The following is an 11,690-nucleotide window of genomic DNA, read 5'->3' on the forward strand; positions in this document are numbered from 1 at the left end:
ACAGAGCACAGATTTTACATAATCTAACGTAGATCCATTACGTTCAATACATACAGTACCATATTCGCAAGCGCGTTTACCTGAATTTTCCTGCAGGGTATCGACAATTCCAAGCGCTTTAGAGAACCAGTATGTGTAACGTTCTGTCCAATGAATGATACGGCAATAGTACATCTCAGTGCCGCGAGCGATACAACAGCGGAAAGACCGTCCGCCCGCATGCTTTTGCCCGTAGGTCGGCAAATCGTCCGGCGGCTTCAGAAAGCGTAGGCAGTAAACTTTTCCCGCCCAGTTTTTTTTACCTTGGAGATATTGTGAGCGTCTGGGAAAAGGATTTTACCAGGAAGGTTATGCTTGATTATATATTCGGAGGCGAAGGAGTCTGCCAGTTCCCGGAATGTTCGCATCATACAAGTCAAAACTTTGATGATCTAGCTACTTACACATTTTGAAACATCGAAATACTTTAACTATGCAATTAATGGCAACATTTTGACCTTTTATGTATGGTATATTTATTTATTCGAGTTTATTATTTTGGCTGTAATTCTTATGATGATTTGCTCGTACCCCGAAACGTTAAGTTGCTAATACCCTTAAATATAACTTTCTTATTCCATAGCTATTATTATAGCTGTTATAACTGTTATAGCTATATATAATGGAGCAGCTGTCTCAGTTATCTTTAAAAAAAAATTATTTTCGTTATAGTCACAGCAAACAACGTTCAGTTATAGCAAGCATCGGTGCCGCTTTTGTATTTGACAAATAAACGCTGTGTAGACCGGTACAGACCATAGGATACTTTGCCGATACGTTTTCAATGAAACAATTTAATTTAATTTAATTTAATTTGAGTCAGTGCAGGTAGCCCGTATCCGGCTAGGATGACATCTAGCCTGGGATTTTAAACCTGGCTGGCGAAACGCTAATTAGAAAACATCGATGAGTGGGAAACTGACCTGAAGACTCCATACACATACACCAAAACAGCGATACATCATACACCAAATAGCAATTCATTAAAACAGATTAACACAGTTTAGTTGTGTACAGAGCGGTTCTAAAACAGCCAAGTGTAGGTAAATCAAGAATATTGCTCCCGCATTCGTTAACTTTATCCCGAAGTTTTCCCAGTCTCCAGGATAGCTTCGTCTCTCCACACTTCGTTGCCGCACTCTTCTTGATGGTCACTTGGTCGGCATTGCGCAAGCTGTATGGGTTCCGTTTCGGTCCAAGGTCGATCATATCGGTAAGGTACGCTGGTACGTTGAACGGCTCCGGATGTTTAATCTTGTACAGCCAGATGGCCGCCTGGTGCCGCCATCGCGTGAACAATGGGAGGATTCCAAAGCGATTCATCAGTAGATTCACTGGCGTTTTCGGGTAGTTTGCAATTGCTCGAACAGCGTTACGGTGTGCAACCGCGAGCTTCACGCGCAAGGACACAGACGCGCTGCTCCACACTGTAGAACAGTAGTCCAAACGTGACTGGACGAACGCGTAGAAAAGTCCAATGCGTTGAGAGTCGCACAGACCGTCTTTCGCACGATTTATGAGAGCTGTTCCATGACTAACACTTTTTTGAACCTTATTAAACTGTTCGGTCCATTTCAAGTGCTGGTCAATTACCACTCCGAAGTGTTTAACGGATGTTTCTGGTTCGAACTGGTGACCATTCAGCATGATTGCTGGTCGTATCTTTTTATTACTGCGCGAAGAAAAACGTACATCAACTTCGACTTTTCTCATTAATGAGAAGGTGGTTGGCGTTCAACCGCTCTACAATTCCGGTGAGTGCACTTTCTAGCTTAGTTGCTGCATCCGCCTTGTATCGGCAGTAACGTAACCGATGGTGTCGCCCGCAGAGCTTTCTAGTTGCACTTTCATTTGATTGAATCATTAGAGCCCTTGCACTTTTCAAAATAATGTAGTATTTAATTGCAAATTTGCACGTAGTTCCTCATAAACAGTTCCAGCGAGGAACATCCAAATGGTACACGAAAACACAACAGCAAGATTACAACAAAAACACTTCAGATAAGCCGTCGGTGTCCGGTAAGGTGCCCATAACGCAAAGCGCGTTTCCTCTTTGAATCTGTATGGACAGTCTCTGTCGGAAAAACTCTTTGGAACGTGGTTGGCCGGTAGCCTGAGCGATCCCACGTCCTACACGGTCCACTAGGCTTTTTGCGCCTTCACCCTGTGGGCCGTATATTTCGAACGCAGCAGCAGCGAAGTTGTGTCGCGGAGATAGCCAAGCGTGCTTGAGTCGCTTAGCGTTCTCGGCAATTTCGGCAGCGGCTCCAGCTGTAACAGCGGTGCGGTCGATGTATGTTGCGGCTAACGTGTCTACGCATGTAACGTCGATCGCGAGTGGCTTTCCATGATCCCATGGGATTACGTCACTACGTCTGGGCGTTTTCTGTCAGCCTTCGATAGACCTTTCGGTTCCGTTCTGGAGGGAAACCCAGCCGTTTTCAGCCCTCGAGCGAATTCGGCGCTGAGTCCGTCGTGTCTGGGGAGGCGCCCGGCGGAGCGTTTACAGCGAAGACCGTGTCTGCCCAACTCGTCAACCTCTGAGCCACAGACGCACGTGTGCGGTGTTACAATTGGTGCGGCTATCCGGAGAGCGACGCTGATCTGGAAAGCGGTGTCTTCCAGCAGGTTTCCCAGACAGGCGGCTGGAAGAGCGTGCAACCAGGCTCCGGATTCCGGCGTCGACATCGCCTTGAAGTGAGCTATGTCCTCGGGTTTAACGCGGATGCTTGACAATCTCTTATGCGACTCCGTGCAGACCGGAGAGTCCCAGGCTTTCTGCACGTGGCGAAATGAATCTGCGGGCGGTTCAGCTGGGCCGCTGAGCTTACGCCATGCCTGAACGGCGGCAGTGGTGTCAGTTGGTACGGCTGTTGAGCACAGGCCGATTATCAGGGGACGGAGCGAGGAAGCCGATGCCAGATAGGCGGAAGGTGCTAGCTCCTCGGTGCGTCTAATCCCTAAGCCGGCAAGGCGGACGGGCAGTGATGCCTGCAACCAGGTCGGGTAACTCATCATAACGTTACAAATGGACTCGAGTGCTTCCCGGTACATCATATCTAGCTTGAAGAGTTCTTCCGGGAACATCCACGCTGACGATGTCCGGAGGACGTGGAGTATTTTTTGTACTCCTAATGCGTGTGACAGCAGAAACAAAGCCTGGTGTTTGGGAATCAACTGCAGTCGTGCGGCCATCATGTGCACTTCCTCCGTCTTTTTTGCGATCCACGGTGATACACCCGATGGGAGTTGCACTTAACAAAATGGAGTTCTCAAAAAATCGTTAAGGTAAACAGAGAATAAATTCGGACTAAACAGCGATCCCTGTGGGACGCCCGTTTTTGCTTCCGTCCACTGTGACACACGCTTCCCATTTCGGACTCGCTGCAGCCGGCCAGTCTGCAAAACCTAGAGTATGAGGTAACTAAAATGCAAGTCAGATGACTGAAGTACAAGTCAAATGTAAAGAGACTCAGCCACAGTTATGGTGCTTCTACGAGTATTGGATCGCAACCACCAAAGATACGGAAGTGCAGTCTACCGTATAACAAGCTCATCGCAAAATTAAATAATAAAATCGCGTAACAAACGCCAAACCATATCTGCCATTGCCCATTGTATCGCCATAAAACTTTCAATCTCGAAGACAAGGATAATAAACGTAACAGTTATATATGGTTATTGCATCCCTGGACCATCGCTGGCGCTGGCCACAATGAGCCGGGGAAAATAATTTTCTTGATATTTTCTGGAACATTTCTGCAAAACCAAAAATAAATTACTGCAATTTTGTTTTACAGGGAGCCGTTAAATAATAGCGTCATAACTGTTACTGTAGCGAGTAATTAGCAGTGTACCTAATACCAAATCGATCTAAAGATATACCAAGATTTGACCTATGTATAAAAGATCATCACGGTTGTAGGGAACACCGTACTTCTCCGGGGGGCTTCGGCGGCTGATGGACGGTGTCAACCGCCCAACGGCTTGCCGGTGGTGGTAGCTGCCCAACCACTTCCGGTGACGATAGAAACTTTCAAGGGTTTACCGCTGGACGGTACTACCCAACCGCTTCCCGTGACGGTAGTCACGTTCGCGGGTTTTCCGGTGGTAGAGAATGCCCCACCACTTCCGGTGCCTGCACGAACAGTACTTCCGATGATGGCTGGCTTGCCGGTGGTGGTGGAGGAGGCGCCGCGCGCTGCCTGTGCACTCAGGACCATTAAGGCCAATGCGAGAATAATCTGCACTGTGCTAACCATTTTATTATCAAAACCGGTTATGGCAATTGCAGCCCGAAGTGCGGAGAATGACTGAATGAAATACGCCAGAGTGTACCGGTTCCTTATACAAGGCATAGACTGTGTAGAAGATGATCTAGAAATGTCTCGTTTCCTCAAAAAAGAATTATGCTGTTATGGAATGCAAGGCAACTTGCCGGTAAATCATTGAAGTGTATTAGTACCTGTAGCGTTTGCAGTTTTATTGATTTGATTGGATGGCTATTGCCTATTAAAATTTTAGTGTTTTAGGTGAGAGTAACTGGCGTACATGTACTCAACATTTTGTATTCCACCATTCCCTGACACGTGATAATGCTCGGTACTCGACATCGTTCAGCATTTTACAGTTTTTGCTGGATCCGAATTCAGCCGTTGCTGTTTGGACGTCGAACTGCTCAACATCCAAACGGTGGAAAAAATGTTAAAATAAAACCAAATTGTTTTTCTTCAAAAGCATCACTCTTTTAGAGGGATTATCGTAGCATACACAGTCCGCTGCGTCCAAAAGGGATGGATTAGTCGAGCACCATATTCGCGCAGCGCTATACTTAGTACAAATATTCATGGGCTTCGAGTTGGACATCGACAGGGCTTCCACGATGTGCGTCCCTAGAACGCGTTAGCGTAGCATAAACTAAATCTTTCCAGGACGGAGTTTTAGCACTAAAGCAGCATGGTGTGGAAGAAGTGGGATCCGTTGCTGGAGAAGTTAATCTGTGCAGCTTATCCGATCGGACGCATATCCTGCGCGCAGTAAGGTCGTTTTGTTCATGACACCAGTTTTCATTTCAGCTTGCCCAACGCCGGAGGGTCGTTGTAAGTGGATCGCGGTGGCCAGCAGCAGTCTGCTTCATTGTGCCGCTGTCCGTCCGACAGCGCCAACAGCGCTGTGAACGATCCATCACGTCTGAATGCGCTAGGTGTTCGGCGATAAACGTGGTTTTGCATGCTTGAATATTTTTGCCTTACTGCGGACAACATTTCAAGGCATTCATAAAAGCAATGTTACTTTATGTTTGCGTAATTATCTAGTTATTAAGTCATTAAAGGATTTGGCATGGCACATAGTACCGAATTCGGGTACATACACGGGAACTTTCGCTGTCCTGCACTCCTAAACACTTTTTTTGCATTGCTTTATGACATTTTCTAGCCGAAGGATTTGTATACGTAGGCGTGAGATCAGTTTGCGCGCGCAAAATCCGGTTCGGGAGTTATTAAGGAAATAAGATTTCAAAATTGTTGAAATTAATTTTAAAATTTTAAAAAATGGTAAAAAGCTGGTTCGGTAGTAAAACGATCTTTATAGTAATGTGTGTTTTCGTGCAAAATTTGAAGAGCATCGGTTTATAATGAGACTTTTGGTACATATCCGCGCGTTCGAACTTTTGGAATTTTATTTCATTATTAACTCCCGAACCGGATGTTGCGCGCACAAACGGCCTTCTGGCCTGTGTATACGAATCCTTTGGCTACAAACTATCATAAAGCAATGCAAAAAGTGTTTAGGAGTGCGCGACAGCGAAAGTTGGTGTGGATGTATAGGAATTTGGTGCTATGTACCGGGCCAAATCCCTAAATACAGCCAATAGATATGTCTAATCTCAGAGCTTCGGTTATTGCCAACGTCGCCATGAACTGCGGTCAACTATCAGAACGACTGGTTATATGAATACTAAACATCTCTTGCAGGTGTTCGGCCTCTCCTCGTTGTCCCGAGTGATCTCAGCTCCTACTGAACCAATTTTCTTGCTTTAAAACATTCTAGAATCTATTCAGCGCGGTGGGTGTTGTGCAGCTAATGACCTTTTGTTTCTGTGAAATTCCTAAGGACAGCGGTCACTCAAAAGCTTGTTACCATGGATGCCATAGGGCTAATATGAGCTGGTCTGTTACCACGGGCATGTTATACTTCATGCATGTTATAAGTACAGTACTGCACTTGCACAAGAAACAACTTTGGCTTCGCCTCTGCGTTTCTTGTGGTTAACTGACCGAAAACCTGCATTAATAATTATATTTCAATCAGTTCATAATTTGGTATAGTTACCTTTTAGTTTTGATGAGATCTGAAATAAGTCAAAAAGCACATCACCGTTTTCTTGTATTTCACTTTGTCACTGTCGCACCTTGGGGCCCAGTGCCCTGAGCTGTAGCAACAGTTCGGTAAATCTCTCACCTACAGCAACCCAGCTCACTTAATACTACCACCTACCAAAAATCCTAACTCACATATTTACAGTACGCAGTACCTAGTCGTAAGCCAATATTCATCCGTGCTCAGCTTGTAATAATTCATATCGCCAACATCTTGCGTTATTTGACGAGCACTGATGGCAACATATAGAAGCTGACTGAGTGGATCAAAGCGAAGGTGTTCCCAGTGCAGCTCAAGTGCTTCGCTTAATTTGAACGTTAACGTCTTTTATTGATGAGGTACGGAAATTAGCTTCACTCAAAATACCGTATAATGCCTTGTCGGAAGGAAATACACGATTTTTTATCTGGAAATTGTTGCAACGGGATAAAACTACTTTACAAATTAACGCCGGGAAAACAGCGCTGATCTCATAGCTGCAGTGGGACACTACTAGCTCTTGAAGCAGAAACTGCGGCAGTTCTGCTTCCGAACATGTTTTACACCTGTTCCCAAAGCAGATACTGTTTTCCTGTCGTTTGCAGATATTGTTTGCCAGTAAAGGAAATTTTTTTTTAAAAATATCTAAAATTTCCGCCACAATTCCGTGTAAGTGAAATAGAAGTTTGTCTACAGTGTAAAATCAAGCTGAGTCGCACTCTGCAGTGCCGTGTTGGTGCCGACGTCGAAGCAGCTAACGTTTAGTGGCTTCCGCCGCATTAGATTGTGTCAAAAGCCGCCTGTGCTTCAACAAAAATATTTTATTGCAACGACAATAAATAGACAGCCGAAATAAAAGGCGCGCTCAATTTGGGCAATTAGTCGCTAGAAGATATCCGGCGCCATCCAACAGAATTCGCAGGCCTTCCTCACCGCACTTTTTTCTAATTGCTGCAGCTGTTCCGTTCATGTGTGCCGCGATGTCGGATAGCGCCCTGCAAAGGAGCAGCACAATTATTATCCCACAATAAAAATGGTACACAGAATCATACGAGACGATACTAAATCAGATGAATGTTGTCTAAGCGGTTCACCATGTGTGGCTGTCTGTTTGTCATGATCGAAGCATAACTAAAAACATTTTCGGAAGATGCCCATTCTATTTCTCAACTTGGTTTTAGTTTTGTTTCTTCTTCCGTTCGTACGGAACGTCGTTCTAATAAATTCGGCCTGCGATCTGGCCGCACATTAAACTGGTGCTTCTCGATTCTGGTAATCGTAATCATACAATGGACGACAAAAAGAAATTGAACCGATCAGTCGGTCTACGGTTCAAAAATTACCTCGCAACGACACGCCACCAGTAAAACTTGAAGCTTACTCAATTGCTTTGCATGCTACTTTCAGACGCTCGCGCTCCGTGAATATCGAAGTGCAAACTACGCTAATTGCATATCCAAAGGTGCAGAAAAAAATTCTGAACTTTTTGATGCTAAACATGTGGCTGTTTATAGCGAACAGCACCAATTCTAGCCATTTTGCTTTCCCATAGACTTGAGCATATCTGTAGTGTGAGCGGAGAAGCGGCTCACGTACAGCGACAAAATCTTTCAAAGGATTTCAACGTATTGCGCCGTGGTGCAGTGGTACTGCCTACGCGGATCTAACGACGTAGCCGGGGTTCGATTCCCCCATCGGCGCCTTTTTCAGCCGTTTCTCGGTTTCCCTCGGATTGCGCCCTGCTTAGAGTAGATTGCAAGCCAAACGGTTTTGCGCACAGATCCTATGCTGTGCCTACGAGAAAGCAAAATGGCTAGAATTTGTGCTGTTCGCCATAAACAGCCACATGTTTAGCATCAAAAAGTTAAGAATTTTTTTCTGCACCTTTGGATATGCAATTAGCGTAGTTTGCAGTGACTGTTTGCACTTCGATATTCACGGAGCGCGAGCGTCTGAAAGTAGCATGCAAAGGAAGTGATTAAGCGTCAAGTTTTACTGGTGGCGTGTCGTTGCGAGGTACCGCGGACCGACTGATCGGTTCAACTTCTTTTTGTCGTCCATTGTAGCTACTTCGTGACATCGCATCCTTTTCCAACCTGAACAGTCTGCTCCCTGGAAGCGCTGTATATGCAGTTCCTGTTGAGAGGGCTTTAAGAGCACCGTTTTAGTACCAACCTGCAAGCGTTTATTCGAGCGGTGGAAGCATTGACGGACTGTTGCACATAAACCAGCTGAGAATGCAGCATCGGTATGTCCGCTCGAATAATACCAGTATTCTCCTTATAGCAGTAGTCCAGGACCGGTACATAGGTTTGCACAGGGGAGGCTGGGTCACAAAGTTTGGCGATGAATGTCAGCCATGTGGCTATAAAGTGGCTGTTTCCACCATGCAGCGGCTGTGTAGGACAGTCGTGGTGCAAGGCGTTTAAACATTGCGCGGATTCCTGCATGAAACTGCAAAAGGGCATTAAAATAGGTTTTTTCTCTCAGTTTTAGTTTGGATTCTTCGACAGCTTGACAGTCGGTCAGTGTTTCCCATACCGGCAAATCAGTTTCTCGGTCTGCGCTGTCTGATTCGCCTTGTCATCCGCCACGGGCCACTCTGTCCCCATGAGCTCGTTATGGTCGGCCAGCGTATTCTGCAGCGTTTCACAGCGTCTCGCCAGCGCGTCACATGTTTCATTCATTGGCGATGACGAACTGCCAGTAGCAAGGATAACGGCACAAAGAAAACACGATGTTATGAACATTCTGCCCGTTTTTCACCAGTGCGGTCCTTTCCAATCTTGCTTCAGTCTGGAAATGCTGTGGTTGCGCTCACTGGAGTATGTTCAACACCGCTTTGCTTTTCCGTTTTGGTTGTTGACTACGATATTTTGACAAGAGTTGCCTTAAGTACCGTCTCCAGAGAATTCTTTGTACCGGCTTTATACGACTGTTTATACTACAGCGATTGCAAGGTTGATAAATATCCACTGCAAGCTTTTTTCGTCGATTGGTCGAAATGATAAGTTCGAAGAAATTGGAAGTTGGTTCGCGACATAATACATAGTGCATTAAACACAGCTAAGTGATTCTCTGCTCACACAGGGCGTGTATGTGTACGTAGTCACTGCGCATATGACTCAGAAAGCCGGCTTCCTTTCTGCAAAGACGACTCAAAAAATTTAATCCATCGTTCTTACATATCGACTTTATGAAAAAAGTGTGAATCAACTGTCTGTTGAGCAGGCTGTTTGATGAAAGAAACATGTTATCCCAAACTGCATGGGGACGCTGGATAGCGTATTCTTCGAACATTTATTGAGTTATTCAAAGTGCATTGCAGCTCACAGGCAGCTGAGCAGTTCCGAAAATTATTTGAGAAATAATACAAATATCATTGATTCTGAAATTTTTTCATATCTTTGTTTTACGTTAATGCTTTGCTAAAGTAATTTATTACAGTATCTACACCATCGGAATTTGGTGAGAATGTTACCGTTGAGAAGTGTGGCAGTAGTTTCAGGCGTGTGTGAAATTCTATGTTGATTATTTATACTTTTTTATTGCACGGAGACCATTCGCGATTCACGTGGTCACGACACGATAGTTAAATTGTTTCTAATCAATAAATTCTGCGCAAACATTTGCTATAAATGCTACCCTAGTCGGCCGTGGCACACCGTGTCTCGAATGTGATAACTGGCTGCAGCTCATATTATTATTAAACTGCTTTAATATTACTACAAACAGTAAGCATGTAAAATTTAGAAGTCAGTACAACTGCTGCTTTTGGTTCTAATTTTATTACGACAACTTGTGTTGTTGGTTAGCAGCATCTGGTGGTGACGGATGAGTTCAAAAAGAGAGCTGTTTGGGCTACCGTATGATTGTTCCGACCATTCGGAGCCCAGATTGTTATCATGGGATCACTATGATAACACGTATTACCGACGGTATTACATTTTGCAGCGCTTTGCTGCGCAAAAAAGTAAAACCTATCGGCTTTTACATGATACGGGATGTTGTTTGGCTTCTTCATTCTTGACTCTTGTATTGTGCGACATACGGTGGGGCGGCTAACCGTTTTTACCGCAAGCGCTTCAGCGCGCTTTTGACGCTTGCGGTAAAAACGGTACCTTTACATGCTAAATTATTGGATGGGATGGGCTTGCACAGACGCGATTCAGATAGTTGTTAAATTAATGTGTATTGCCTGTATGCATGTACTCTATAAATAGCATTAATTTTATCGTCTATACCGGTGAAAAAATAATATCACTAAATTTCTAGCATAGTGCAACTCGGTTCCACTGACTTGCTGTTGATTAACCGATATACAATGATTGTATAATGTTCATAGCATATTTAGTTATGTTCCTATGTTCATAGAATATTACGTAAATATGTTCATTTACATATGTACAAGGAGTATGTATGAAGTTCATATTGTACATACATATGTACATATCATACATACATGTGTTCACATGTTCATAGAATATTTTTTGTTTGAGAATTTATTTCAAAGCTGCTACGATATTTGACAATGCATAAAACTTGGTCACTGAAATTTGGGTGTATTCAAAAACGCTCACGGAAGCTTTGTTTACACAGTTGCACCTAAGCTTTTCCCTCTGATGCTTTTTCTGCTGGCTTGGGTTGAAATTGTACATCGTGTATTTGTTCGCTGGATTGACAGGAAGCACAAACTCTCCGGTGCGCCAATCGGTCAAGCATCTGCATATCTTTTCAAACAGTTCAGTCAGTGCGATTAACATTCTTTCACTGCACAAGCAGAAGGAGGCCTAGAGTAGGCACGAAGCTGGACGCTACAGTTTACAAATTAATTATAACCAAATCTACAGAGTACAGAGTTAGAACTTTTTCATATTCGTTGTAACGGTTTTTTTCGTGATCGATCGACAATACTATGAATGTTTTTGCTAAGTACGGTATTCAATAATACGTGTACATAGTATTCATATCGTTCTGACACAGCTAAAAACGTCCAAACAGAAACAAGTACGCTCTGCGGTTGCCACGCCAGTGTATACAATTACAAGTACTATGCAAATCATCTCGCCATAGAATGTCTTAAAACAATACCAAAAAGCGTTCGGGAGTAGGCGAAAGAGAAACTTTTCGTTCGAATTCGTGAACGTGTACGAAAGCTTTGCGTTTGAAGGAACTGAGGGAAGTGTGCCGGTACATGCTACCAATTCAAATTGGCGGAATGTACCGGCTCACTTCCCATAAGCGCAAAGCTGACGCTTAAACAGCAGGCAGTGCAATGCCGATGTTTTCTC

The 11,690-nt window shown here is 44.3% G+C and overlaps 1 protein-coding gene across 1 annotated transcript; it reads right to left on the reverse strand.

Annotated features, from left to right (window-relative positions):
- Nucleotides 1-6,998: 6,998 nt before the first annotated feature.
- Nucleotides 6,999-9,311, reverse strand: LOC129593213 (uncharacterized). Its single transcript, XM_055489428.1, has 3 exons — nt 8,941-9,311; nt 8,575-8,853; nt 6,999-7,394 (listed from the first exon to the last, which is right to left on the reverse strand). The coding sequence occupies exons 1-3, from the start codon at nt 9,147-9,149 to the stop codon at nt 7,265-7,267; spliced, it is 618 nt and encodes a 205-aa protein (XP_055345403.1). The 5' UTR covers nt 9,150-9,311; the 3' UTR covers nt 6,999-7,264.
- Between the last annotated feature and the right edge of the window lie 2,379 nt (nt 9,312-11,690).

The sequence above is a fragment of the Paramacrobiotus metropolitanus genome, unplaced genomic scaffold, assembly GCF_019649055.1.
Source record: "Paramacrobiotus metropolitanus isolate TYO unplaced genomic scaffold, Prichtersi_v1.0 Parri_scaffold0000060, whole genome shotgun sequence".
Lineage (NCBI taxonomy): Eukaryota > Metazoa > Tardigrada > Eutardigrada > Parachela > Macrobiotidae > Paramacrobiotus > Paramacrobiotus metropolitanus.